This window comes from Bos grunniens, chromosome 8 (assembly GCF_055505025.1).
Source record: "Bos grunniens cultivar Pamir isolate PY7600 chromosome 8, Bosgru_T2T1.0, whole genome shotgun sequence".
Lineage (NCBI taxonomy): Eukaryota > Metazoa > Chordata > Mammalia > Artiodactyla > Bovidae > Bos > Bos grunniens.
In genome coordinates this window covers 93921836-93947014 of record NC_141172.1, presented here as the reverse complement: position 1 = coordinate 93947014, position 25179 = coordinate 93921836, and the positions used below count along the sequence as shown (strand labels likewise).

At 38.2% G+C, this 25179-nt stretch overlaps 2 protein-coding genes and 1 pseudogene across 3 annotated transcripts in view; 2 read left to right on the top strand and 1 right to left on the bottom strand.

Moving 5' to 3' along the window:
• LOC147367703 (olfactory receptor 13D1-like) overlaps window positions 1–25179 on the bottom strand; it is an 83327-nt gene that overhangs the window by 28677 nt on the left and 29471 nt on the right. The window lies entirely within an intron of this gene.
• Window positions 10045–11462, top strand: LOC147367706 (olfactory receptor 13C9-like; annotated as a pseudogene). The gene has a single exon (XR_015168847.1). The product of XR_015168847.1 is annotated as an olfactory receptor 13C9-like (transcript).
• LOC147367705 (olfactory receptor 13C2-like) lies at window positions 23211–24167 on the top strand. Its single transcript, XM_086414169.1, has one exon. It carries the CDS (start codon window positions 23211–23213, stop codon window positions 24165–24167), a length of 957 nt encoding a protein of 318 aa, XP_086270295.1.

The following is a 25179-nucleotide window of genomic DNA, read 5'->3' as shown; positions in this document are numbered from 1 at the left end:
TACATTTAGAATACATTTGAGGAATAGGTAAAATATGAAGAGATATTTCAGAAGGATAGGAACTGTGAGAAATTGTTAGAAAGTGAAAAAAAAGATTGTCTATTAGGCATGCTGTCATTTCTCTGGAAGATGATTGTAGTTTTGATTCTGAAGTTTTATTTTGAATTAGGAAAATCTCCCCATCTGTGGAAAACAAAACAGCAAAGAAAACCTTTATCTTCCAAGGAATTTTGACAACATTCTTATCATCAGCATATATGTAGAATTAATTTAAAATTTGTTCTTAAAAATAAAACCTGAGTTTATAGTGCAGAATTGGAGAAGAAATATAAAATCAGAGGGTCAATGAGATCTTAAGAAACACTACCATAACTTTACATTAGTCATTCAAAGGGGACATTTTTGACTTCTTCAGTACATTCTACTCAGTCCTTTATCTTCCCTTGTTCTATCCTACATTTAAAGATTATGTTCTGTTTTACAAAAGCATGTGAAATTGTGGTTTGGGGGATGGAATAGTATATAAAGTTTATTTCTCTTATTTTCTTATGTTGTATTTTAGATACTTTAACTTCTATTTTAACCATTTTTTTCCTTTTAAAATAATTCAACAATGAATAAATGTCCCCTATTTTTAATTAAATTGGCATTGTACTTTGAACAGAGAACAGTGAATGATAGTGTATCACTGGGAAGATTTCAGAAACTAAGTGATTACAGCATAAAAGAAAAATTTCTGGAGTAGGTAAGGGTAAGAATAGCATAGAGGAGGGAGTGATTAACACAAGCAAGTATTAGAAAGATTCACAGAGGATGTATCACTTGATTTACTTCTATGATTCCACTAGAATTCCACTATGATTCCACTAGAGAAAGAGAAATTTAGTAATGCAGAGGAAATAGTGTGCATTATTGTCCTTAGGTGAGAAAGAACATGAAATAATTGGGTAACTACACTGAATGTCACACAGTATGTGTGAAGGAATGGGGGCAATGTGGGCAGGAAACCAGAAGGTGAAATATGTGGTTCAAAATGTAGGCTGAGGCAGATGAGTTCTCTGGGTTAAAAAAAAAAAAAAATGTCAAAAGTATTTCAGATAAAGGGTACTGAAAATAGATGTGTTTGGTTTTCTGGAAAAGACTTAATTTTAAATATATTTTTTGTCTTGTCCTCATAAGTTTAGTTGAATTTCTTAGACTACTTAATGTTTACTTTTATGAGATCACAGTTGTTTTCAGAACATGGTATAATTAGACTTGTGATATTGACATTTCTAACTCTGAATTTCTATAATTCTATGTATGACTTTCATTTGTTCTGTTTATATTTAAAACCCTTGCCTCAAAATATGTCAGCTTGTTTTGTTCATAAACTCAAAGGTGTCAGTTTCTTATCATTTTCTCCAGAAACAGTTCTTACTTGCTATTTTTCTCATAGGACTTCCTCGTTCCTCAGGCTACAGATAATAGGAGTGATCATAGGGGTGACTACACCATAGAACAGGGTAATCAGTTTGTTCAAGTCATTTTTTGGACTTTAGCTGCATGCACATGAATAAAATCGTCTCATAAAACACAAATAACCACTGTTATGTGGGCTGAGCAGGTAGAAGAGGCCTTTTTCTTTCTTCAGCTGAACTGATTCTCAGTAACAGCATAGATGATGAAAATATAGGAAACAAATTAACAGTAATGGAGCAAATGAAAATACTACATTGTCTAACATTATACTTTCATTCAAGAAAATACTTAATGAAGACAGATTTAATAAAGGCAGTATTTCACACACAAAAAATATTACTTCTATTCTTTCACAAAAGAATACTCATAATGTGAGTATATTTCATGCCAATCCATTAAGAAAGTTTAGTCCCCAGGAGATAGCTGTCATCTAAACACAAGATGTCCTGTTTATGATCATGAGTTATCACAGAAATTTGTTGATTGCCATGTAGGAATGTATGTCATCACTGCAAGGAACACACACTCTGTGGACCCCATTATATAGAGATAGACATTTATATAATTGTTTGTTGTTGTTATGGTTTAGTTGCTAAGTCGTGTATGACTCTTTTGCAACCCCATGGACTGTCACCTGTGAAGCCCCTCTGTCCATGGGATTTCCCAGGCAAGAATACTGGAGTTGGTTGCAATTTCCATCTCCAGGGTATCTTCCTGACCCAGGGATCGAACCCATGTCTCCTGCATTGCAGGTGGATTCTTTATCACTGAGTCACCAGGGAAACCCATTTAAGTGAGAAATAGATTTAAGGGCCTAGATAGAGTGCCTGATGAAATATGGAATAAGGTTCGTGACATTGTACAGGAGACAGGGATCAAGACCATCCCCATGGAAAAGAAATGCAAAAAAGCAAAATGGCTGTCTGGGGAGGCCTTACAAATAGCTGTGAAAAGAAGAGAAGAGAAAAGCAAAGGAGAAAAGGAAAGATATAAACATCTGAATGCAGAGTTCCAAGGAATAGCAAGAAGAGATAAGAAAGCCTTCTTCAGCGATCAATGCAAAGAAATAGAGGAAAACAACAGAATGGGAAAGACTAGGGATCTCTTCAAGAAAATCAGAGATACCAAAGGAACATTTCATGCACAGATGGGCTTGATAAAGGACAGAAATGGTATGGACCTAACAGAAGCAGAAGATATTAAGAAGAGATGGCAAGAATACACAGAAGAACTGTACAAAAAAGATCTTCACGACCCAGATAATCACGATGGTGTGATCACTGACCTAGAGCCAGACATCCTGGAATGTGAAGTCAAGTGGGCCTTAGAAAGCATCACTACGAACAAAGCTAGTGGAGGTGATGGAATTCCAGTGGAGCTATTCCAAATCCTGAAAGAAGATGCTGTGAAAGTGCTGCACTCAATATGCCAGCAAATTTGGAAAACTCAGCAGTGGCTTCAGGACTGGAAAAGGTCAGTTTTCATTCCAATCCCAAAGAAAGGCAATGCCAAAGAATGCTCAAAGTACCGCACAATTGCACCCATCTCACATGCTAGTAAAGTAATGCTCAAAATTCTCCAAGCCAGGCTTCAGCAATATGTGAACTGTGAACTTCCTGATGTTCAAGCTGGTTTTAGAAAAGGCAGAGGAACCAGAGATCAAATTGCCAACATCCACTGGATCATGGAAAAAGCAAGAGAGTTCCAGAAAAACATCTATTTCTGCTTTATTGACTACGCCAAAGCCTTTGACTATGTGGACCACAATAAACTGTGGAAAATTCTTCAAGAGATGGGAATACCAGACCACCTGACCTGCCTCTTGAGAAATCTGTATGCCGGTCAGGAAGCAACAGTTAGAACTGGACATAGAACTACAAACTGGTTCCAAAGAGGAAAAGGAGTACATCAAGGCTGTATATTGTCACCTGCTTATTTAACTTCTATGCAGAGTACATCATGAGAAACGCTGGACTGGAAGAAACACAAGGTGGAATCAAGATTGCTGGGAGAAATATCAATAACCTCAGATATGCAGATGACACCGCCCTTACGGCAGAAAGTGAAGAGGAACTTAAAAAAACCTCTTGATGAAAGTGAAAGTGGAGAGTGAAAAAGCTGGCTTAAAGTTCAACATTCAGAAAACAAAGATCATGGCATCCGGTCCCATCACTTCATGGGAAATAAATGGGGAAACAGTGGAAACAGTGTCAGACTTTATTTTTTGGGGCTCCAAAATCACTGCAGATGGTGATCACAGCCATGAAATTAAAAGACACTTACTTCTTGGAAGGAAAGTTATGACCAACCTAGATAGCATATTGAAAAGCAGAGACATTACTTTGCCAACAAAGGTCCATCTAGTCAAGGCTATGGTCTTTCCAGTGGTCATGTGTGGATGTGAGAGTTGGACTGTGAAGAAGGCTGAGTGCCAAAGAATTGATGCTTTTGAACTGTGGTGTTGGAGAAGACTCTTGAGAGTCCCTTGGACTGCAAGGAGATCCAACCAGTCCATTCTGAAGGAGATCAGCCCTGGGATTTCTTTGGAAGGAATGATGCTAAAGCTGAAACTCCAGTACTTTGGCCACCTCATGCGAAGAGTTGACTCATTGGAAAAGACTCTGATGCTGGGAGGGATTGGGGGCAGGAGGAGAAGGGGACGACAGAGGATGAGATGGCTGGATGGCATCACTGACTCAATGGACGTGAGTCTGAGTGAACTCCGGGAGTTGGTGATGGACAGGGAGGCCTGGCGTGCTGCGATTCATGGGGTCACAAAGAGTCGGACACGACTGAGTGATTGAACTGAACTGAACTGAATATTTTTAACATCTTGTGGCTTCATGCTAGAATTTTTATACTGTCTTTAGAACTTTTTCACAGAAATATTAAAGCACATCTGCCTATTAGTAAAAAAAAATCTCAACTTCATACCAAAAAATGGATATTCTTTCCAACAGACATAGTGAGTTTACAGAGTAAAACTGCTTGTTAGTCATTATTTATCAGGTAATTGGTTCTTGAGTGCCTTTTTTTTTATCACCTAGAATTAAGAAAGCTAAATCTGGGACTCAGAGTGAAAGAAGAATGCATGTTTACGGAATAAAAATATCCAAAAGCATAAAAAGTTAGATTGAGAGCCTGTAAGAGCGCGCCGGCCACCGGCTGTGTGAAGAAGCCTCACCGCTACCGGCCTGGCACCGTGGCCCTACGCGAGATCCGCCGCTACCAGAAGTCTACGGAGCTGCTGATCTGCAAGCTACAGTTCCAGCGGCTGGTGCGCGAGATCGCACAGGACTTCAAGACTGACCTGCACAAAAAAAAAAAAAAAAAAGTTAGATTGATTGAAGTAGGGGAAATAGGATGAAAGGAGAGGTACCCTAATATTGGTCCAATACAATTACATTGGAGGAGAGGATGGCAAAACACTCCAGATACACTGGAGGAGGGAATGGCAAGCCACTCCAATATTCTTGTCTTGACCACCTCATGAACACTATGAAATGGCAAAAGGATACGATTCTGAAGATGAGCTCCCCCCAGGTCAGAAGGTGTCCAGTGTTTTACTGAGGAAGAGCGGAAGGGCAATTATTAGTAGCTTCAGAAAGAATGAAGCAGCTGGGCCAAAGAGGAAATGACACTAAGTTATGGATATGTCTGGTGGTGAAAGTAAAGTCCGGTGCTATAAAGATTAATACTGCATAGGGATCTGGAATGTTAGGTCTATGAGTAAAGGTAAATTGAAGGTGGTCAAGCAGGAAATAGAAATAGTGACATCTTAGGAATCAGTGAACTAAAATGGATGGGCTGGGCAAATTTAATTCAGATGACAATTAAATCTACCACTCTGGACAAGAATCCTTTAGAAGAAATGGAATAGCCCTCATAGTCAACAAAGAGTTTGAAATTCAGTATTTGGGTGCAGTCTCAATGACAGAATGATCTCTGTTCGTTTCAAAGGTAAACCATTGAACATCATAGTAATCCATGCCTATGCCCCAACCACTAATGCCAAAGAAGATGAAGTTGACTGGTTCTAAGAAGTCCCCCAAGACCTAGAACTAATACCAAGATAAAGATGTCCTTTTCATTATAGGGGAATGCAAAAGTAGGATGCCAAGAGATACCTGGAGTAACAGGAAAGTTTGGCCTTAAAGTACAAAATAAAGCAGGACCAAAGCTACAGAGTTTTGTCAAGAGAACACACTGGTCGTGGCAAATAACCTCTTCCAACAACACAAGAGACAACTCTACATATGGATATCACCAGATTATTAATACAAAAATCAGGTTGCTTATATTCTTTGCAGCCGAAGATGGAGTAGCTCTATACAGTCAACAAAAACAAGACCTGGAGCTGACTGTGACTCAGATCATGAGCTCCTTATTTCAAAATTCAGACCTAAATTTAAGAAAGTAGGGAAAACCACTAGGTCGTTCAGGTATGACCTAAATGAAAACCCTGAAGATTATTATACAGTGGAGGTGAAGAATAGATTTAAGGCATTATATCTGGTAGACAGAGTGTGTATGTAATGCATTTAGAAGCATTCCTATGAATAAAGCTAGTGGAGGTGATGGAATTTCAGCTGAGCTATTTCAAATCCTAAAGAATGATGCTGTTAAAGTGTTACATTCAAAATGCCAGCAAATTTGGAAAACTCAGAAAAACTGGAAAAGTTCAGTTTTCATTCCAGTTCCAAAGAAGGGCAATACCAAAGAATGTTCAAACTACCATACAATTGTGTTCATTTTACATGTTAGTAAGGTTATGCTCAAAATCCTTCAAGCTAGGTTTCAACAGCATGTGAACCAAGAACTTCCAGATGTACAAGCTGGGTTTAGAAATGGCTGAGGAACAAGAGATCAAATTGCCAACATTCAATGGGTCATAGAGAAAGCAAGGGAATTTCAGAAAAACATCTTGTGCTTCATTGACTACATGAAAGCCTTTGACTGTGTGAATCACAACAAACTGGGAAATTCTGGAAGAGGTGGGAATACCAACCCACATTACCTGCCTCCTGAGAAACCTGTATGTAGGTCAAGAAGCAACAGTTAGAACCAGACATGGAACAAAGGACTTGTTCAAAGTTGGGAAAGGAGAACAACAAGGCTGTATATTGTAACTGTGCATATTTAAATTTTATGCAGAGTACATCATGTGAAATGCTGGGCTGGGTGAATCACAAGCTGGAATTAAAATTGCCAGGGGGAATCTTATCAACCTCAGATATGCAGATAATACCAATCTAATGGCAGAAAATGAAGAAATAAAGAGCCTCTTTTGGAGAAGGCAATGGCACCCCACTCCAGTACTATTGCCTGGAAAATCCCATGGATGGAGGAGCCTGGTGGGCTGCATTCCATAGGGTCACTAAGAGTCGGACACGACTGAGTGACTTCACTTTCAATTTTCAGTGTCATGCATTGGAAAAGGAAATGGAAACCCACCACTGTTCTTGCCTGGAGAATCCCAGGGACGGGGGAGCCCAGTGGGCTGCCATCTGTGGGGTTGCACAGAGTCGGACTGAAGTGACTTAGCATCAGCAGCAGCAAAGAGCCTCTTTATGAGGATCAAAGTGGAGAGTGAAAAAACTGGCTTAAAACTCAACATTCAAAAAATGAAGCTCATGGCATCTGGTTTCATCACTTCATGGCAAATAGAAGGGTAAAAAGTGGAAGCTGTGATAGATTTTCTATTCTTGGGCTCCAAAACTATAGTTTTTCATAACTATAGTCATGAAATTTAAAAAATGCTTGCTCCTGGAAAGGAAAGCCATGACAAACTAGACAGTGTATTAAAATCACTTGGTCAACAAAAATCATATAGTCAAAGCTGTGATTTTTCCAGTAGTCATGTATAGATGTCAGAGTAGGACCATAAAGGTTGAGTGTTGAAGAACTGATGCCTTCAAATTGTGGTGCTTTAGAAGACTCTTGCTAGTCAAGGCTATGGTTTTTTAAGTGGTCAGGTATGGATGTGAGAGTTGGACTGTGAAGAAAGCTGAGCACCGAAGAATTGATGCCTTTGAACTGTGGTGTTGGAGAAGACTCTTGAGAGTCCCTTGGACTGCAAGGAGATCCAACCAGTCCATTCTGAAGGAGATCAGCCCTGGGATTTCTTTGGAAGGAATGATGCTGACGCTGAAACTCCAGTACTTTGGCCACCTCATACGAAGAGTTGTCTCATTGGAAAAGACTCTGATGCTGGGAGGGATTGCGGGCAGGAGGAGAAGGGGACGACAGAGGATGAGATGGCTGGATGGCATCACTGACTCAATGGACGTGAGTCTGAGAGAACTCCGGGAGTTGGTGATGGACAGGGAGGCCTGGCGTGGTGCGATTCATGGGGTCGAAAAGAGTCGAACGTGACTGAGCGACTGAACTGAACTGAGAAGACTCTTGAGAGCTCCTTAGACTGCAAGGAGATCAAACCCTAAAAGAAGTGTCAACCCTGAATATTCATTGGAAGGACTGATATTGATGCTGAAGCTCCAGTACTTTGGCCACCTAATGCAAAAAGCCAACTCATTGGAAAAAACTCTGATGCTTGGAAATATCGAGGGCAGGAGAAGAAAAGGGGTCAGAGGATGGATGATTGGATGGCATCATCAACTAATTGGGAATGAATCTGAGCAAACTTTTGAGATAGTAAAGGACAGGTGGGCCTGGTGTGCTGCAGTTCACGGGGTCGCCAAGAGTCAGGCACTGCTTAGCAACTGAACAACAGCAAGCACATAAAAGTGATTAGTAGCTGTTTGCATAGTTCCAAAAGTGTTAATTAAAGGCTAAATGCACCAATTACCTGAGTAAGGAGAAATGGTCTATATGTTAAGTGCCTGTGTGTTTGGTAAATGAATTAGAGCAGTTTCAATGGATTCTGTGACCATGAACAATATTACTGGAATGTATATGTGTGTGTCTGTGTGTGTTAAGGGAGAGAGGTGCTATTTCTGAGGAAACTTTAAAAGGAATGGCCTGAGGCTTTAATGAAGCAAGGTATTTGGATACAGGGCACATTGTTTGTGCTCTCTGGGTGGTGGCAGTGGTTGTCTCCCTGACAAATCACTTCAAGTGAGATCTGTCAAAGAATAGACCTGTTGGAAGATGTGTCTTTTTGGTCACAGTCTTTCTGTGTGTCCCCTTCCACTGGACTTAAGTGCAAGTGAAGTCACTCAGTTGTGCCTGACTATTTGTGACCCCATGGACAGTAGCCTGCACCACTCTCCTCCATGAAAATCCATGGGATTTTCAAGGCAAGAGTACCGGAGTGGGTTGCCATTTCCTTTTCCAGGAATCTTCCCAACCCAGGGATCGAACCCAGGTCTCTCACATTGTAGACAGACACTTTACCATCTGAGCCACGAGGGTAGTTCCACTGGACTTAAGCAGAAGCCAATTAAAATGGCACTTAAAGGTGTTTGCAATACAAGTCACAGACTTACAGACAGTATAAGAAAGAAAGAAAGTGAAGTTGCTCAGTCGTGTCCGACTCTTTGCGACCCCATGGACTGTAACCTGCCAGGCTCCTCCATCCATGGGATTCTCCAGGCAAGAGTACTGGAGTGGGTTGCCATTTCCTTCTCCAGGGGATCTTCCCAACCCAGGGATCTAACCCGGGTCTCCGGCATTGTAGGCAGACTCTTTACCATCTGAGCCACCAGGGAAAATATACAGACAGTATATTCAAGTCATATATCTGATAACATTTCATACTCAGACTAGATAAAGAATTCTCAAGCTGCAATGATAGTAAATAACCCAATTAAAAATGAGCATAACACATGAATGATGCTTTACTAAAGAGAACACAAGGGTGGCAAAACCCCAAAACAATAGTCATTAAGGAAATGTCTATGATATTATATCCCCACATACCTAACAGAATGGGTAAAATATATATAGTGACAATACCAATTGTTGATCAGGGTGGGAAGCAACTAGAACTTAAATTTGTCAAAACTGAAAAATGATAGCAACCACTCTAGAAAGCTGTTTGACAGTGTCTTATAAAATTAAATATTCATGTCGTATATCATCTAGGGTTTACTGCTAACCATTCTGTCATCAGATTGACACACATCTTTCAGTGTTTCAGTATTCAGTGGGTTACTGTTGATCCTCCTGACCCGGGAGCTAGGCTGCCTAACTCTTAGATAATTATGGGCTACAAGCAGGCTTGAATTTGAGCCCAGGTTTTGCTACACATCAGTTATATGACTTTAGACTTAAACTGTCTTAGTTTTACTTAGATAAGATCCTTATCTTTAAAGTGATATATATTGTGAAGTTTAAATGAGGTAATGCATGGAAGAAAACCTCATACACAGTTGCTGGTTCACAAAGAGTGATTTGTACAATAGCTTCTCCCTCATATTTCTCTTCTTGTATTATTCTTGTATTATTTACTTCTTTATTCCCTTACACCTCTCTTCTTCCCCTTCCTTATTTTCTTTCTTCCCTCTTTTCACTGGGTTCAGGAAAATTTCTGTATTTGTTCATTGATGAACTTACTATAGTAAATAAACTATTACTAAAAAAAAATTATTTGACTACTTCCAGGTAAAAGAGAGATGTAAAATGGTGTGGGAAAACAAAACCATTCTGGTAGAATTTTTCCTGAAGCGGCTTTCTGGTTATCCAAGGTTTGAGCTACTCTTTTTGTGCTAATCTTAATAATGCATGTGGTTATCCTTCTGGGAAATGGCACCTTATTCTCATCAGCATCTTAGACTTCCATCTTCACACCCCTATGTACTTCTTCCTGGGGAACCTCTCTTTTTTGGACATCTGCTACTCCACCACTTCCATTCCCCTCATGGTGGTGAGCTTCCTCTCAGAAAGAAAAGACCATCTCCTTCTCTAGCTGTGCTGTGCAGTGCAGATGTTCCTTGGCTTGGCCATGGGGACAACAGAGTGTGTGCTCCTGGGCATGATGTCCTTTGACTGATATATGGCTATCTGTAACCCTCTGAGATAATTCTGTTATCATGAGCAAGGGTTCCTATGTGCCCATGGCAGCTGGCTCCTGGTTTGCAGGGGTTAGCAACTCTGCCGCACGAATTGCATTTGTAGTACAGTTGCCCTTTTCCAGGAATAATGTCATCAATCATTTCTCCTGTGAAATTTTGGCTGTCATGAAACTGGCTTGTGCTGACATCTCAGGCAATGCATTCATCATGTTTGTGGCTCTGGAATTGTTCACATTGATACCCCTTCTCTTAATTGTCATCTTACTCATTAATCATTTCCAGAATTTTGAAGATCCACACTTCTGAGGGGAGAAGCAAAGCCTTCTCTACCTGCTCTGCTCATCTGACTGTGGTTATAGTATTCTTCAGAACCATTCTCTTCCTGTACATGAAGCCCAAGTCTAAAGAGACACTCAATTCAGATGAAATGGATGCTACTGACAACTTATAACTGTGTTCTATGGAGTGATGACTCTCATGATGAGTCCTTTAATCTACAGTTTCAGAAACAAGGATGTGAAGGAAGCAGTAACACATCTATTTAATAGAAGTTTCTTCAACAAGTGAATGGAAGAAGCATAGGATTGGAAACATGTTGGACAGTGTTGAAACTTGAGAATTATGTAGTATTTTGGTTATCTTGACTTCTTTTTGTGTTTTTTGTATTTTATTTTATGTTTTAACTTTTTTATATTTAAAAAAGTCAATAATGGCATATAGCATTTCAAAGTTATTTCATGCTGTTTATAAAGAATTTGAAAGATGCAGGACAGTAGAATGAGAAGAAAAGAGATCATGTATTGCTCTAAAACTTTATGAAAAATATGCTATATTCATTGCATTGTGTGTTATATGCCCTTTTATGTTCACATTTTATGCAATATTATTTTATAGGCAGTACTTCATTAAATCTTTCAAAATAAATAATTGTCTTTGTTGGGAAAAAAAAATCTAAACAGAAATCTCCCAAAACACCGTACCCACATTTCAGTTGTAGTTTCCCACTAATCTACAAAGAGTCTGAAACCAGTAAATGCTATTTTCTTGTTCAGTATTTACAATATTTTTTTCTATGGAATTTAATGATATTGAACATTTGCAACTATAGAGGGAGTGGGTAAATGGGGCTTTTGGGTGAGCCCTATGCAATCAATCAGGATGCCTTTTGTTTTTCCTTAAAATTGTTTTCAGCTTACATGATAGTATTATCATAAAGAACATTTTGCAAAATTAAAACATAGTTTGAAATTCAGTCTGCTGATCCAAGTTAAAACGTGGACAAATGTTGAGTTAGATGGGAGGTCATATCAGTGTGATTTAGAAGACCAGATTCTTTGTTATCCTGAGGATCTTAATTACTTTTCTAAATCTTAGAATATCCAAGCTCTTGGTTTTAGTATATATCTGCCTTTATGTCTTATCTCTGTTACTAACTAGCATAGTGATCTTTGGAAGCAGAGGATTGGGAGATGTCAGAAGAAGATAACATTATCTTGATTTTCCTTGGCTTTCTCTTCAAATTTTCACTCTATCAAAAGAGAACACTTCTAATTTACAGTCTAAGATGAATGATAGGTTTGTTCAAGAATGAGGAACATCCTAGGAAATTCATTTGGTTGGACACATTTTATATTGATAAATCTGTAAATTCATAGGATGTTGAGCATAACATTTTTTACATAGACAAATAAGAAAAAATGTTTGTGGAATTTGAGGTATATTTATTTTATTATTCCAAGTTTATTTTTTAATTTTAGTAGGAGTATTAAACAGTCATGAACTATATTCAATTACCTCTAGCTTCGTCAACAACATTTTCAAGTGCATCGCTGGCAAGGCATCGCACCTGGCACATTACAACAAGTGTTCAACTATCACATCCAGGGAGATCCAGACCGCCGTGCGCTTGCTGCTACCTGGGGAGCTGGCCAAGCATGCCATGTCCGAGGGCACTAAGGCTGTCACCAAGTATACCAGCTCCAAGTAAATATAATATGCCTTGCCGCTGTTAAGGGAGAAGGCAATGGCACCCCACTCCAGTATTCTTGCCTGGGAAATCCCATGGACGGAAGGCCTTTTGGGCTGTAGTCCATGGGGCCGCTAAGAGTCGGACATGACTGAGTGACTTCACTTTCACTTCCATCATCATCATTCACAGATTACATCTGATGGCAAAAGTTGAGACCATTGATGTATCAGATTCATACAGTGACAAAATAAGTTATGAGAACCTATTACTTCCCATACACCAGCTCATAGAACTCCACCCACCCCAACTAAGAGTTCCAAGTAGGTGGAAAACGTCTAAACTTAGGCATGTTATGTTTGACCCATAGGATATCCCTTATAGTAATTTTGTCTTTTCTAAGAACTTGAGTCCAGCTGCTTCCAGAAACCCTCTGAGATGACTGATCTAGGTCCCAATCTTTTAACAATTTATGAATTTCCTCTAGAAAATTTATTAAAGCAAATAGAAATTTTAATGTGCGTATTTCTCCTCAGAGTAGGACACCAGAAGGGTTTCCCCTTCAAAGGGTTGTGGAATCAAGATGTGGAGGAAAGAAAGGCAAGTCACTTGTTTTGATGTAGCCATGTATCAAGTTTTCTTGGCAAATACACTATCATTATGTTAAATACACTATCATAATACTGATATACTTGTTTAATACTTGAGCCTGTAAAGGGTTCTTCATTCAGAAAATTTATTATGAAAGTCTTCTATATTTTACTAATTTTTCTTAGGATTTGTGATTTGGAAAAAAAAGTTTTTTAGAAGGAATGATAACACCCCCACACTATCATATAATAATAAAATTAAATGAAATAATTTCATTCTGCTTAAGTCATCCAGAGTGTATACTGTAATTTGTAACTAAGCCATGATTGACACATGGCAAATGAGGCCCTCTTTGCTTTGGTTTGTTTGGTTTCATCCATCTTCCCCTAACCCCCATCTGCCCCTTTATTTAGGTTTCTTTGATGCAGAGTTTTTCTTTCCCTGGATTCATCATGCCATGTCTTGTCTTTCACTCTTGATGTTATTAGTTCTGTTTCTTGAAATTTTCTTCCCATATTCCTTCTTTCTCAAGTTTTTACTCACAAATTAAGGATCAGTTCATCTACCACCTCTCTTGGAAATTACTTCTTGATTCTGAATTGCCTTCATTTATTGGAGAAGGCAATGGCACCCCACTCTAGCACTCTTGCCTGGAAAATCCCATGGACGGAGGAACCTGGTGGGCTGCAGTCCTTGGGGTCGCTAAGAGTCGGACATGACTGAGTGACTTCACTTTCACTTTTCACTTCCATGAATTGAAGAAGGAAATGGCAACCCACTCCACTGTTCTTGCCTGGAGAATCCCAGGGACGGGGGAGTCTGGTGGGCTGCTGTCTATGGGGTCTCACAGAGTCAGATATGACTGAAGCGACTTAGCAGCAGCAGCAGCAGCAACAGCATACCTCAATAGCACACCAAGTCATCATTTTTTGTTGCAGCTTTAGGTAAGTGTAAGTTTCCTAATGGGAGGGACTGGCAATGGGAAAAACTGGGTCTTGCCCTGATGAGCAGGGCCTTACTCAATAAAACTTTAATCCAATTATTTGCTGATGAGTGGCATTGCATTCCCTCCCTGATAGTTATTAGGCCTAAGGCCAACTTCAAGGCCAGATTCCCTGGAGATTCCTGAGATGGGAACTTGAGTTCTAATTTCTGGAGCTGAACTTCATGAACAGAACATGCAAACACTCACAGTTGCATGCAAGTGAATAGGATTTATTTTAAAAGAGAATAAAATACAAAGCTCTCAGCACAGTCAGTTCAGTTCAGTTGCTCAGTCATGTCCAACTCTTTGCAAACCCATAGAATGCAGCATGTTGGGCTTCCCTGTCCATCACCAAGTCTTGGAGCTTGTTTAAACTCATGTCCTTTAAGTCAGTGATGCCATCCAACCATCTCATCCTCTGCCGTCCCCTTCTCCTCCTGCCCTCAATCTTTCCCAGCACCAGGGTCTTTTCCAAGGAATCAGTTCTTTACATCAGGTGGTCAAAGTATTGGAGTTTCAGCTTCAGCATCAGTCCTTCCAATGAATATTCATGACTGATTTGCTTTAGGACTGACTGTGGCTTGATCTCCTTGCATAGATAGCATAAACACTGAGAGGGGTAAATAGTCCCCCAGAAAGACAGGACTTACTGGCACTGATCTGTGCATTTTTGGTTGGCTCCTGTCCTTAAAATCTGTCATTTCTAACCAATCAGTTTAAAGATCACATTTTAACTTAACATCTTTATGGCCCTTGGATAGCAGGAACATCAAACCAATCTATCTTAAAGGAAATCAGTCCTGAATATTCATTGGAAGGATGGATGCTGAAGCTGAAGTTCCAATACTTTGGCCACCTGATGGGAAGAACTGTCTCATTAGAAAATACCCTGATGCTAGGAAAGATTGAAAGCAGTAGGAGAAGGGGGTGACAGAGAATGAGATGGTTGGATGGCATCACCAACTCAGTGGAGTTTGAGCAAGCTCCAGGAGTTGGTGATGGACAGGGAAACCTGGCATACTGCAGTCCATGATGTGGCAAAGAGTCACTACTGAGCAACCGAATTGAATGGTTTATATTGATCCTTAGATTAAGTTGCCACCCTTTATCGTGCCCCCTGGCCATTTAAAAGTAGACCAGATGTAAGGGCTAAAGATGAATGGATCACCAGTTGTTTTTCCCTCAAGCTTATGGAACAGATGTTAATTACTAACCTTTCCTGGATCTGAGTGCTGATAATTTATCAGAAAAAGGACACGTTTCATGAATTCGAGACAAAAGGTATAGTTTTAGGTTAATGGGGCGAGATGTTTATTGAAAACAAGACCGAGGTCTCAGAGTCCTACCCTGACTACCTAGCAATTTCTATCTCATTCCCAGTCCCTTTGTTGGATCCTCAGGAGGGGAAGCCTGACGTGGGTTTCAGAACTTTCACAACAGTAGGAGAACTTATTGGGTATTATTGTTCTCCAGTGTGTGGGTCAGCCACTTGGCAGTGTGGGATTTGATTTTATCATGCTGCTACCATCTCGCTGCAGCTTTGTCTTTGTGCAGCTTCTTCTTGTCTTTGGATGTGGTGTATCTTTTTTGGTGGGATCCAGAGTCCTCCTCTGATGGTTGTTGAACAACTAGTCTAGTGTTGGTGTTCTCTCAGGAGGAGATAAGTGCATGTCCTATTCTGCCATCTTGAACCAGAAGTCTCAATTTATTTTCATCTTTGTTCTTTACGTCTCTGTGTGTGTATTGCCTAAGGATATACTTTCTTTCCTTGCCTTACTTTCTCTTCCTTCTTTTTTTTCTTTCTTTATTTTTTTTTTAAATTTTCTTTTACAGTATGTCTCAGTTTTAGAAATTTATAATATGTTTATTCAAAAAGTCAGCATTTATATAAGCTAAATATATAAAGTGAATGTCTATAAATTCTATAGTTTCTAAAAAAATCTATAAAGAAATTGTGTGCTGTAAATAACCATTTATACTTCAAAAATGGTGTAGGTGTGTTTGTGTGTTAATATGAGTATGTGTGTAAGAGAGAGCCAGGGGAGAGATAGACAGAGATAGAGAGAGAGAGACAGAGAGAGAATTCAACTGGGGAAACTTTGATAACATTGCACAAGACTCCTGATTCTGTGTGAAGCAGAGTAATAGGCTTCCTGTAATTAGGTCTTCAGGGCTTTATTTCTGGAGTCTCATAAGTTTTTACATATTTCATGATGAAGCAATTGAAAATTTTGCACAGAGGTTTAGAAACATCCTTTAGAACATTTAAATTGTGTTCCAAAGCCTGAAGCATGTTCTTTAGGTATTTGTGAGTCTCCACAATGGGGTTGTATTTCAGCCTGGGCTTCAGGGGCAAGTTGTCCTATTCCTAAAATTTATTACTAAATATTAATTTTCTTTCTATTTTGAACTAGAGGAATCTAACAATTCTTTATTTGACCTAGAGGAATTTATCCTAGTTATCATACCTGCAACCTGCATATTTCTATAGATGTCAACAAATGAGTGAATTTCTATGGCAAATGATTACTCATCAGTAGCTGCTTCTTTAGAGGTTCATGAAATGAGGAGTCATGAAAATTGGCTACATGTGAAAAAGAAAGATAAAAATATTTATTGTTGCTCCAACCTAGAAAGAGGATCAGAACCTGGTTTGAAGGTAAGTTATTGTAAAGACAAGAACCAAATCTTATCAAATACAAGCAAGAGTTAGACTGATGGGTTAAATGTGTCAAGTTTGAAATTAAGATGTTTTTCTCACTGAAGAGAGACTAAATATTGGAAATGGAATTTAAGGGTCTAGTCACTGAGAGCTAGTAGGGAGAAATAAAGACTTTTGAGATCACAAGAGCAGTTTAACATGCAAAGGCATTGAGCAAGGAACAGAATGGAATTTCAGTAGTTATGAATTCCTTTGTGTCAGTGTGTAGCTGTTTAGAGTAGCACACAGTATTTGAACACTCTGTTATCATTTTTAGCTAATTAAGCTTCACTACACAGTAGAGAGGGAACTCTGTGTTCTGTAGCATGAAATTCATAACAAACAAGTCTTTCCTGGTCCCCTAGCAGCAACTCTGCTTCATTTGGCTCAATCAACTGAGAGCAAGATGAAGTGTATGCCACATACTGTGCTAGGGACTCTTTGCGCAGAGAAAACATGTGAGGAGGAAAACTATGACCAATTTGCCTTAAAGAAACCTCATATCTGAAACAGATGATTTATCAAAGCAGTGAATAGCCAGAAAGAGACCTGACTGAGCATTATCCTAGTGTGTTTGCATACACTATTGGTGACTATTTTTAATATTTGTTTTTCTATTATTAGGTTATAACTGTAAACATGAGTGACTTTTCTATTTTTTTTTTTATGTTATAGGCTTGCTAAAAATGTTAACACAGTCTCAGTAAAAAAAAAAAAAAAAAAAATCAGCTATCTTTTTAAGACAAGGAACATACTAATGCCTCCCTAAAATCCTTTTTTTTTTTTTTTTATGGAGTGAATTGAACCTTATGAGTGATTTTTCCTACTTGCCACTCAATTTGTTGACATCCAAAGGATCAGAGTGTGATAAAGGACTGGAGTGTTATATACTGTGATAAAGTGTATTAGGATTTGATGGTAAGATGAACATAATACCATTTGCCAGAACACTGTGTGTGACATGATTAAACTTTTTGGCTGTATATACCTGGCCATGGAAAAGACAATGACTGGTTCAAAGATGTAAAAAGACTCTAACAAAGGAAGAACCATGATAGAGTGGCATAAAGGAAACTACTAATAGTGGAAACCATTACTGTGGTAATTGTATAATATATACTATCTCATTTAATCTTATCAACAAATATATGGTTCAGGTGCTATCTTTATCTTCATGCTATAGCTGGGGAAGGTGATGATCAGAAATATGCCCAGGCCACCCTGCTTAGTAAAGGGCAGAGATACCATTTAAACTAAGCCTACCTCCAAGGCCTGTGTTCCTAACAACATTATGGAATAAGTTTGGTAGAATATCATGTAGCATGTAGGCAGCTCATGGAACAAGGGTTTTTGTAGAGATGATTTTTATAGGTGTAGGTGTACCCTGCATTACTCAATGAACTTCACGTGTATCTACTGCCCTTTGGGGTCTCAAGTAGTTTACACAGTAACCCAGAAAACCTGAAAAATTCTAACAAAATGCAAATTTTATGAAAAGCTACAAAATATTAAGAGCTGGGAACAGGAGATTAGTTTAGAATGGAGAAATGAAGTTGAGTTTGCAGTGATGCTGAAGTGACTAGTTATGTCTGGAAATTGGGAAGGTAGACCTGAGATTCAGAGCAAAGTACCTTTTAAAGATAGGTGGACAAAGAATTCTGAAGAGGGACGGCTCTTTGGTCTTGTGGATGAAACAAGAATAATAGTTAACATTTATTGAGCTGTAATTTTGTTCCAGGAGTCTTACTAGCTCCTAAAGGTAGTAGCACATTTAATGGAAAGGAAATGACTGGGGTAGAAGTATAGATTCTAAACCAGATCAGAGGATAGCTTGCAGTTTGATGGAGGGACAGGAGATCCATATGGGCCTGAAAATCTTAATGATACTACTGAAAGTATCTTGAATATTAAATTATGACTATATTTAAAGGACTTGTTAGTCTTTATCAATTCCCATTTAAGGTGTGCTACTGAATAAGAACAGTTTTTAACTGTATGTAATTGTGTCCCATGGCAATGGATGGTTTGATGTAGTGTGTCATCAGAAAAATGAAAGGAGAAAGGTTATACATCTCAAAGACAAGAACTCTTTAGCTTAAATGTAATTAATTTTATGGTAGGTATTATAGTCACAAGGATCAAAATGTTTAAAAGGTACTGAACAACATACAGTAAACAGCCTCCCTTCCATTTCTGTTAATGAAGTATTCATTTCCTTTCCTAGAGATAACAAGCTATTCCTGTTTATTTTTCTATAGGTATTCTACATAGGAGCAAAAAAATGTTGGTATGTGTGTGTTTGCACGTGTGTGTGTGTGTGTACACGTGTGTGTGTGTGTGTGTACAGACACATATAGTGACTCAGACGGTAAAGAGTCTCCCTGCAGTGCAGGAGACCTGGGTTCAATCCCTGGGTTAAGAAGGTCCCCTGGAGAAGGGAATGGCAACCCACTCCAGTATTCTTGTCTGGAAAATCCCATGGACAGAGGAGTCTGCAGGCCCCAATCCATGGGGTCACAAAGAGTCAGACACAACCGTGCTACTAACACACACACGTGTGTGTATGCGCATGCGTGTGTATGTACACACACATTTATGATTCTGTTTAACACTGCCAATTTGTCCTCCACAGAGGATGCACCAATTTATGTGTTCACTGAGAATGTATAAGAATTCCTGTCTCCCTACCTTGAGAAGGCAAGGTCATGAGAAATGAAACCATGGCTCATCCCTGTAAGACATCAGTGCAGTGCTACCTAGAGGATAAGTGAGTGATATTAGGAAAATTCTCTGAGCAGAAGTTCCTTACTAATTTGGTCACTAAGTTTCTTAAACATTCCTTTCAATATATATATGTATGTGTGTGTATATTTTATATATATATAAACATATAAAGTACCAAATAGAGTAACAACATGTCAATTAGCAATAATAGCCTCAATTCATGTATCCATTTGTGTGTTTCTAGCTAATATATATTTTGATCTTCAAATTAATCTAAATTTGATTCTCCTAATTTATCTTGGTAGCATCTTGGAATTGTGGGGTATGCTTGTAGTTCTATCCTCATTTGGTGTTTGAGGGATAATTTAGGAGATTAGGAGCATTCTAGTTGAAAAAGTTCATTTGGATTTATCTGTAAGCTGGTGCAGAAAAACCTGAATGAACTTTTTGGCCAACGCAATAGTTATTTTTTACAAACAAATGTTTGCTCTGTATGTCAGATTGTGAAAGTAAAGAAAGAAGGTAACTCACCACTTATGGAACGGAAAAAAGGAACAAAGTGTTCAAGTTAAGGCAAACAATTGGTGAATGACAATTTAATCAGTCAGCAGAAATAAGAAAGTGGGAAATATAAGTAATGCAAAACAAGTATGTAATAAAAATAAAGTATATGGAAGGAAAGAAATGAAGTACATTTATAATTGTATTCTAAAGTGAATGGAGTGAATATGCTCATAAAAAGCAATGACTGTTAAAAGAATTAACAACTTACATCCACATATATGTTACACACACTTAGTGATCAGATATTTTTATACAATTATTATTATATTAGTTTATTTTATTATAATAAAAAATGTGACCTGTAAGTCTAAAGTTATATATTTTTGGCAGCAAATTACTTGATCCAAGTTGAAAATGTCAACAAAAAATATGAATTCTCTTTGGGGGAGATATTATGATTTATATATATACACATAATACATGTATACACATAATCAGGGCATTTATTGAATGCGCTATTCAAATCTTTGAGATAATTTTTCTGCTAGCTATATTTAATCAATTCTATATAAATATTTATAATCAAGTTTTATTTGTGTATCTAGGATTATTTTTATATGCTTAGTTTCTGTGTTGTTTAGTGTACACCTGTTTATGGCTGATAACCTTCTTCATAAATTGTGAATGTTATAATTAATTGACCTATTTTTATCACATTTTGTACTTCCCTGGGTCAGGAAGATCCCCTGGAGTAGGAAATGGCAACCCACTCCCATACTCTTGCCTAGAAAATCCCATGGACAGAGGAGCCTGGTGTTCTACAGTGCATAGGGTCGCAAAGGACTGGACACGAGTACACACAACAAAGAGTACACACAACAAAGTACACACAACAAAGAGAGCTAAAGTTGGGCTTCCCAGGTGGCACTGGTGTAAAGATCCTGCCTGCCAAACACAGGAGATGTAAGAGATGCAGGTTCAATCCCTGGGCCAGAAAGATCCCCTGGAGTAGGAAATAGCAACCCACTCCAGTATTCTTGCCTGGATATCAATATCATAAACGTAGAATTTAAATTTAAAATACAAAATGTGATAAAAATTAATTGTAACATTCACAATGTATGAAGTTCATCAGCCATAAATAGGTATACACTAAACAACACAGAACTAAGCTTATAAAATAATTCTAGATATACAAGTAAAACTTTATTCAGTTCAGTTCAGTTCAGTAACTCAGTTATGTCTGACTCTTTGCTACCCAATGGACTGCAGCATGCCAGGATTTCCTATCCATCACCAACTCCCGGAGCTTGCTCAAACTCATGTCCATCAAGTCAGTGAAATCATCCAACCATCATTATATAGAGTTAATTAAATATAGATAACAGAAAATAATCTCAAGGATTTGAATAGGGCATTTAATAAACCTGATTATGTGTATACATGTATTGTTGTGTGTGTATATACATACATATAAATAATATATCTCCCCAAAGAGAATTCATATTTTTTGTTGACATTTACAACATGGATCAAGTAAGTGGAACCCAAAAATATATACCTTTAGAATTACAGGTCACATTTTTCATCATAATAAAATGAATTAGATATAATAAAATGGAATAAAAGTATCTGATCACTAGGTATGCATATCTAGATAACACTTGGATTAAAGACAGAAGGAGAAAAAAAATATCTGGAAACCAGTAACAAGAACATTTCATATAGAAATCTACAAAGCGTTTTAAATGACTCAGAGCTAGAAAGAGGATAAAGATAAAATATTAAAAAATAGTTTTTCTTATTTCATGAAATTATAAAATACCAAATAAGCCTAAAGAAATTTACAAACACAAAAACCTACATTAATGAAACAAAGTGGAAAGGACAAATCTCTTCAAAAGCATTAAAACTTTTTTTTGGAGAAAACTTGTAATAGGGGAAAACCTCTTGTGAAACACATGAAAAGAGAAATCAATTAAGAATAGTAGTGAAAAAGTAGATAGAACTACTCATAAGGGGAGACTACAGAATTATGAAGAATTATACACTAATAGGTATAGTTTTGTCACAGAAATGAATAATTTCATTCAAAATATAAAGAATTAAAGTGTTCTCAAATCACCATTTTGAACTCTTCTTTCTGACTAATCCCCTATTTTGGTCTGATATTTCTTTTGAAATATTAGTATTGTCTATTAGATTATAAGATATTCTAGACCGTGAGTCAAGTTTCTGCAAAATGGTCAATTAAGTTTGAACTCCACAGCCATATGGCTTGAATTCAAGTTCTGGCTCAACCACTTATTTAGCTATGACCTTGACCTTGACCTTAAGCAAATTACTCATTTTCTCCCTTTTTATAATGAAAATGACAATACTAATAATAGCAATAATTGCCTAATAGGGTTGCTTCTGAGACTAAATTAGGTAATGTATAAATAAAATAATTAGTAGTCATTTGGTCCTTTACTGTATTCATTTATTCAACAAATATTTCTGAACCTCTTATCTCTGTGTCTGTTATATTGTAGATACTGGTATTGTAGAAGTAAATAAGAAAAAGTCCCTGACTTAATGAATTTTTCATGCTAATGGACAAGTCAGATAATAATCATAGCGGTATAGCATGGAAAAGTGACAAGATCATTAATCTATTGTGTGTGGGGTTGTTGTTGTTTAGTCACTAAGTTATGTCCAATTCTTTGTGACCCCATGGACCCCATGTGAGCTCACCAGGCTCTTCTGTCCATGCAATTTTCAGGCGAGAACATTGGAGTGAGTGGCCCTTTCCTTCTCCAGTGGTGCTTTGTAGCCAATAAAAACAGTTTACTTTTCAGTTACACATAATGCAATACTCGTATTTGTTTTAAACCTTGGTTAACTTGTGGTGACAAATATGACCAAAAGCTCAGGCTTCAGCAAGGAAGACTTGGATTTGAATCTTACCTCTGCTCTAAATTTACCTTTAATTGAGTTTACTCAATGTTTTTGCTTTGATTTATTTATTGTAAAATGTGGATGATGATACCTCTCTCCCAGAACCTTGATGAGATTCAATAAATTGCATGGCATATTGCTTGTAGCTTGAAAATATGTTCATTTCTCTTCCCTTCCCCTCTCTATTCTATTTGGTCCACTTTTCTTTTCTTCCTTCTTTGGTCTATTCCTTTTTATATTTTCTTTTCTTCCTATGAGTATATGGTACTTCTACACTGGTACATAGTTGAATATAATCATAGTAGAATACATATTTCATCTTAACATATTCTAATATATTACAGGTGAAAAAGAAACCATACGATGGAATGGGAAAACCAAACCATTCTGGTGGAATTTTTTCTGAAGGGGCTTTCTGGTTATCCAAGGCTTGAATTACTCTTTTTTGTGCTAGTCTTAATAATGTATGTGGTCATCCTTCTGGGGAATGGTACCCTTATTCTCATCAGCATCTTAGACTCCCACCTTCACACCCCTATGTACTTCTTCCTGGGGAACCTCTCCTTCCTGGACATCTGCTACACCACTGTCTTCATTCCCTCCGTGCTGGTGAGCTTCCTCTCAGTAAAAAAGACCATCTCCTTCTCTGGCTGTGCTGTGCAGATGTTCCTTGGCTTGGCCATGGGGACAACAGAGTGTGTGCTCCTGGGCATGATGGCCTTTGACCGGTATGTGGCTATTTGCAACCCTCTGAGATATTCTGTCATCATGAGCAAGGGTTCCTATGTGCCCATGGCAGCTGGCTCCTGGATCGTAGGAATTGTCAACTCTACAGTACAAACTGGGTGTGTAGTACAATTGCCCTTCTGCAGGAATAATGTCATCAATCATTTCGCCTGTGAAATTCTGGCTGTCATGAAATTGGCCTGTGCTGATATCTCAGGTAACGAGTTCATCATGCTTGTGGCCACAACCTTATTCACAATGACACCATTATTGTTAATCATTATCTCTTACACGTTAATTATTATCAGCATCCTCAGAATTCGCTCTTCTGAGGGGAGAAGCAAAGTCTTCTCTACCTGCTCAGCCCACTTGACTGTGGTGATAATATTCTACGGAACCATTCTCTTCATGTACATGAAGCCCAAGTCTAAAGAGACACTTAATTCAGATGACATGGATACTACTGACAAACTTGTATCTGTGTTCTATGGAGTGATGACTCCTATGATTAATCCTTTAATCTATAGTCTCAGGAACAAGGATGTGAAGGAAGCAGTAAAACATTTACTGAGAAGAAAAAAATTTAATAAGTAAATGGAAAAGGGACAGGTAACTTTTATAATCACAATGTAGAAATCAATTTTGTTGGTTAGTCGCTGAGTCTTCTCCAACTTTTTTGCAACCCAGTGGACTGTAGCCCACCAGGCTCCTCTGTCTATGGGATTTCCTAGGCAAGAATATGAATGGGTTGCCATTTTCTTCTCCAGGGGATCTCCCTGATCCAGGGATCAAACCCTCATCTCCTGCATTGCAGACGGATTCTTTACCACTGAGCAACCTAGGAAGCCCCTCATATCCAACTGCTGCTGCTGCTACTGCTGCTAAGTCGCTTCAGTCGTGTCCAACTCCGTGTGACCCCATAATCGGTAGCCCACCAGGCTCCCCCATCCCTGGGATTCTCCAGGCAAGAACACTGGAGTGGGTTGCCATTTCCTTCTCCAGGAGGCATTAAATTATTCTTTTCTACTTTCAACATATCTGCTTTGGCAGTTTTCTTTTAAAATATATATACCTTCTGATACATGGGATCTAACTGCTTTGGTCTTACAACCAAATACCTGATATTTAAAGCTGTACATATAAATAACTTCTGAGTCAAATTACCCACTGATAAAAATAGAGCTATATCTTTTTCTCTGTTCCATTGGCTCTCTATCCATGAAGTATTCAATGTATTGCCAATCCAAGAAGAATCTGTTATTAAGAAATGTCAATCTATCTTTTAGGTGGTTTTTACATTTGATTTTTATCTGGGGTTTATATTTCTTTCCTCTGTTTGTAACCTTCAATCTTTAAAAAAATAACCTCTGTCATTTTATTTCTTTTTATTTAAAATATTTATTTATTTGGCTCTGTTGGATCTTAGTTGCAGCATGTGGGATATTGCAGCACATGAACTTTCTAGTTATGGCATGTGGACTCCAGAGCTCACGGTCTCAATAGTTGTAGCACTCAGGCTTACTGGGCTTGGTTGTCCCAGGTATGTGGGATTTTAGTTCTCCAATCAGAGATTGAACCCATGTCCCTTTCACTGCAAGTGAGGTTC

What these genes read in the sequence shown, in the direction of transcription:
- LOC147367705 (XM_086414169.1), top strand. Translation starts at nt 23,211, where the DNA reads ATGGAATGGGAAAACCAAACCATTCTGGTGGAATTTTTTCTGAAGGGG.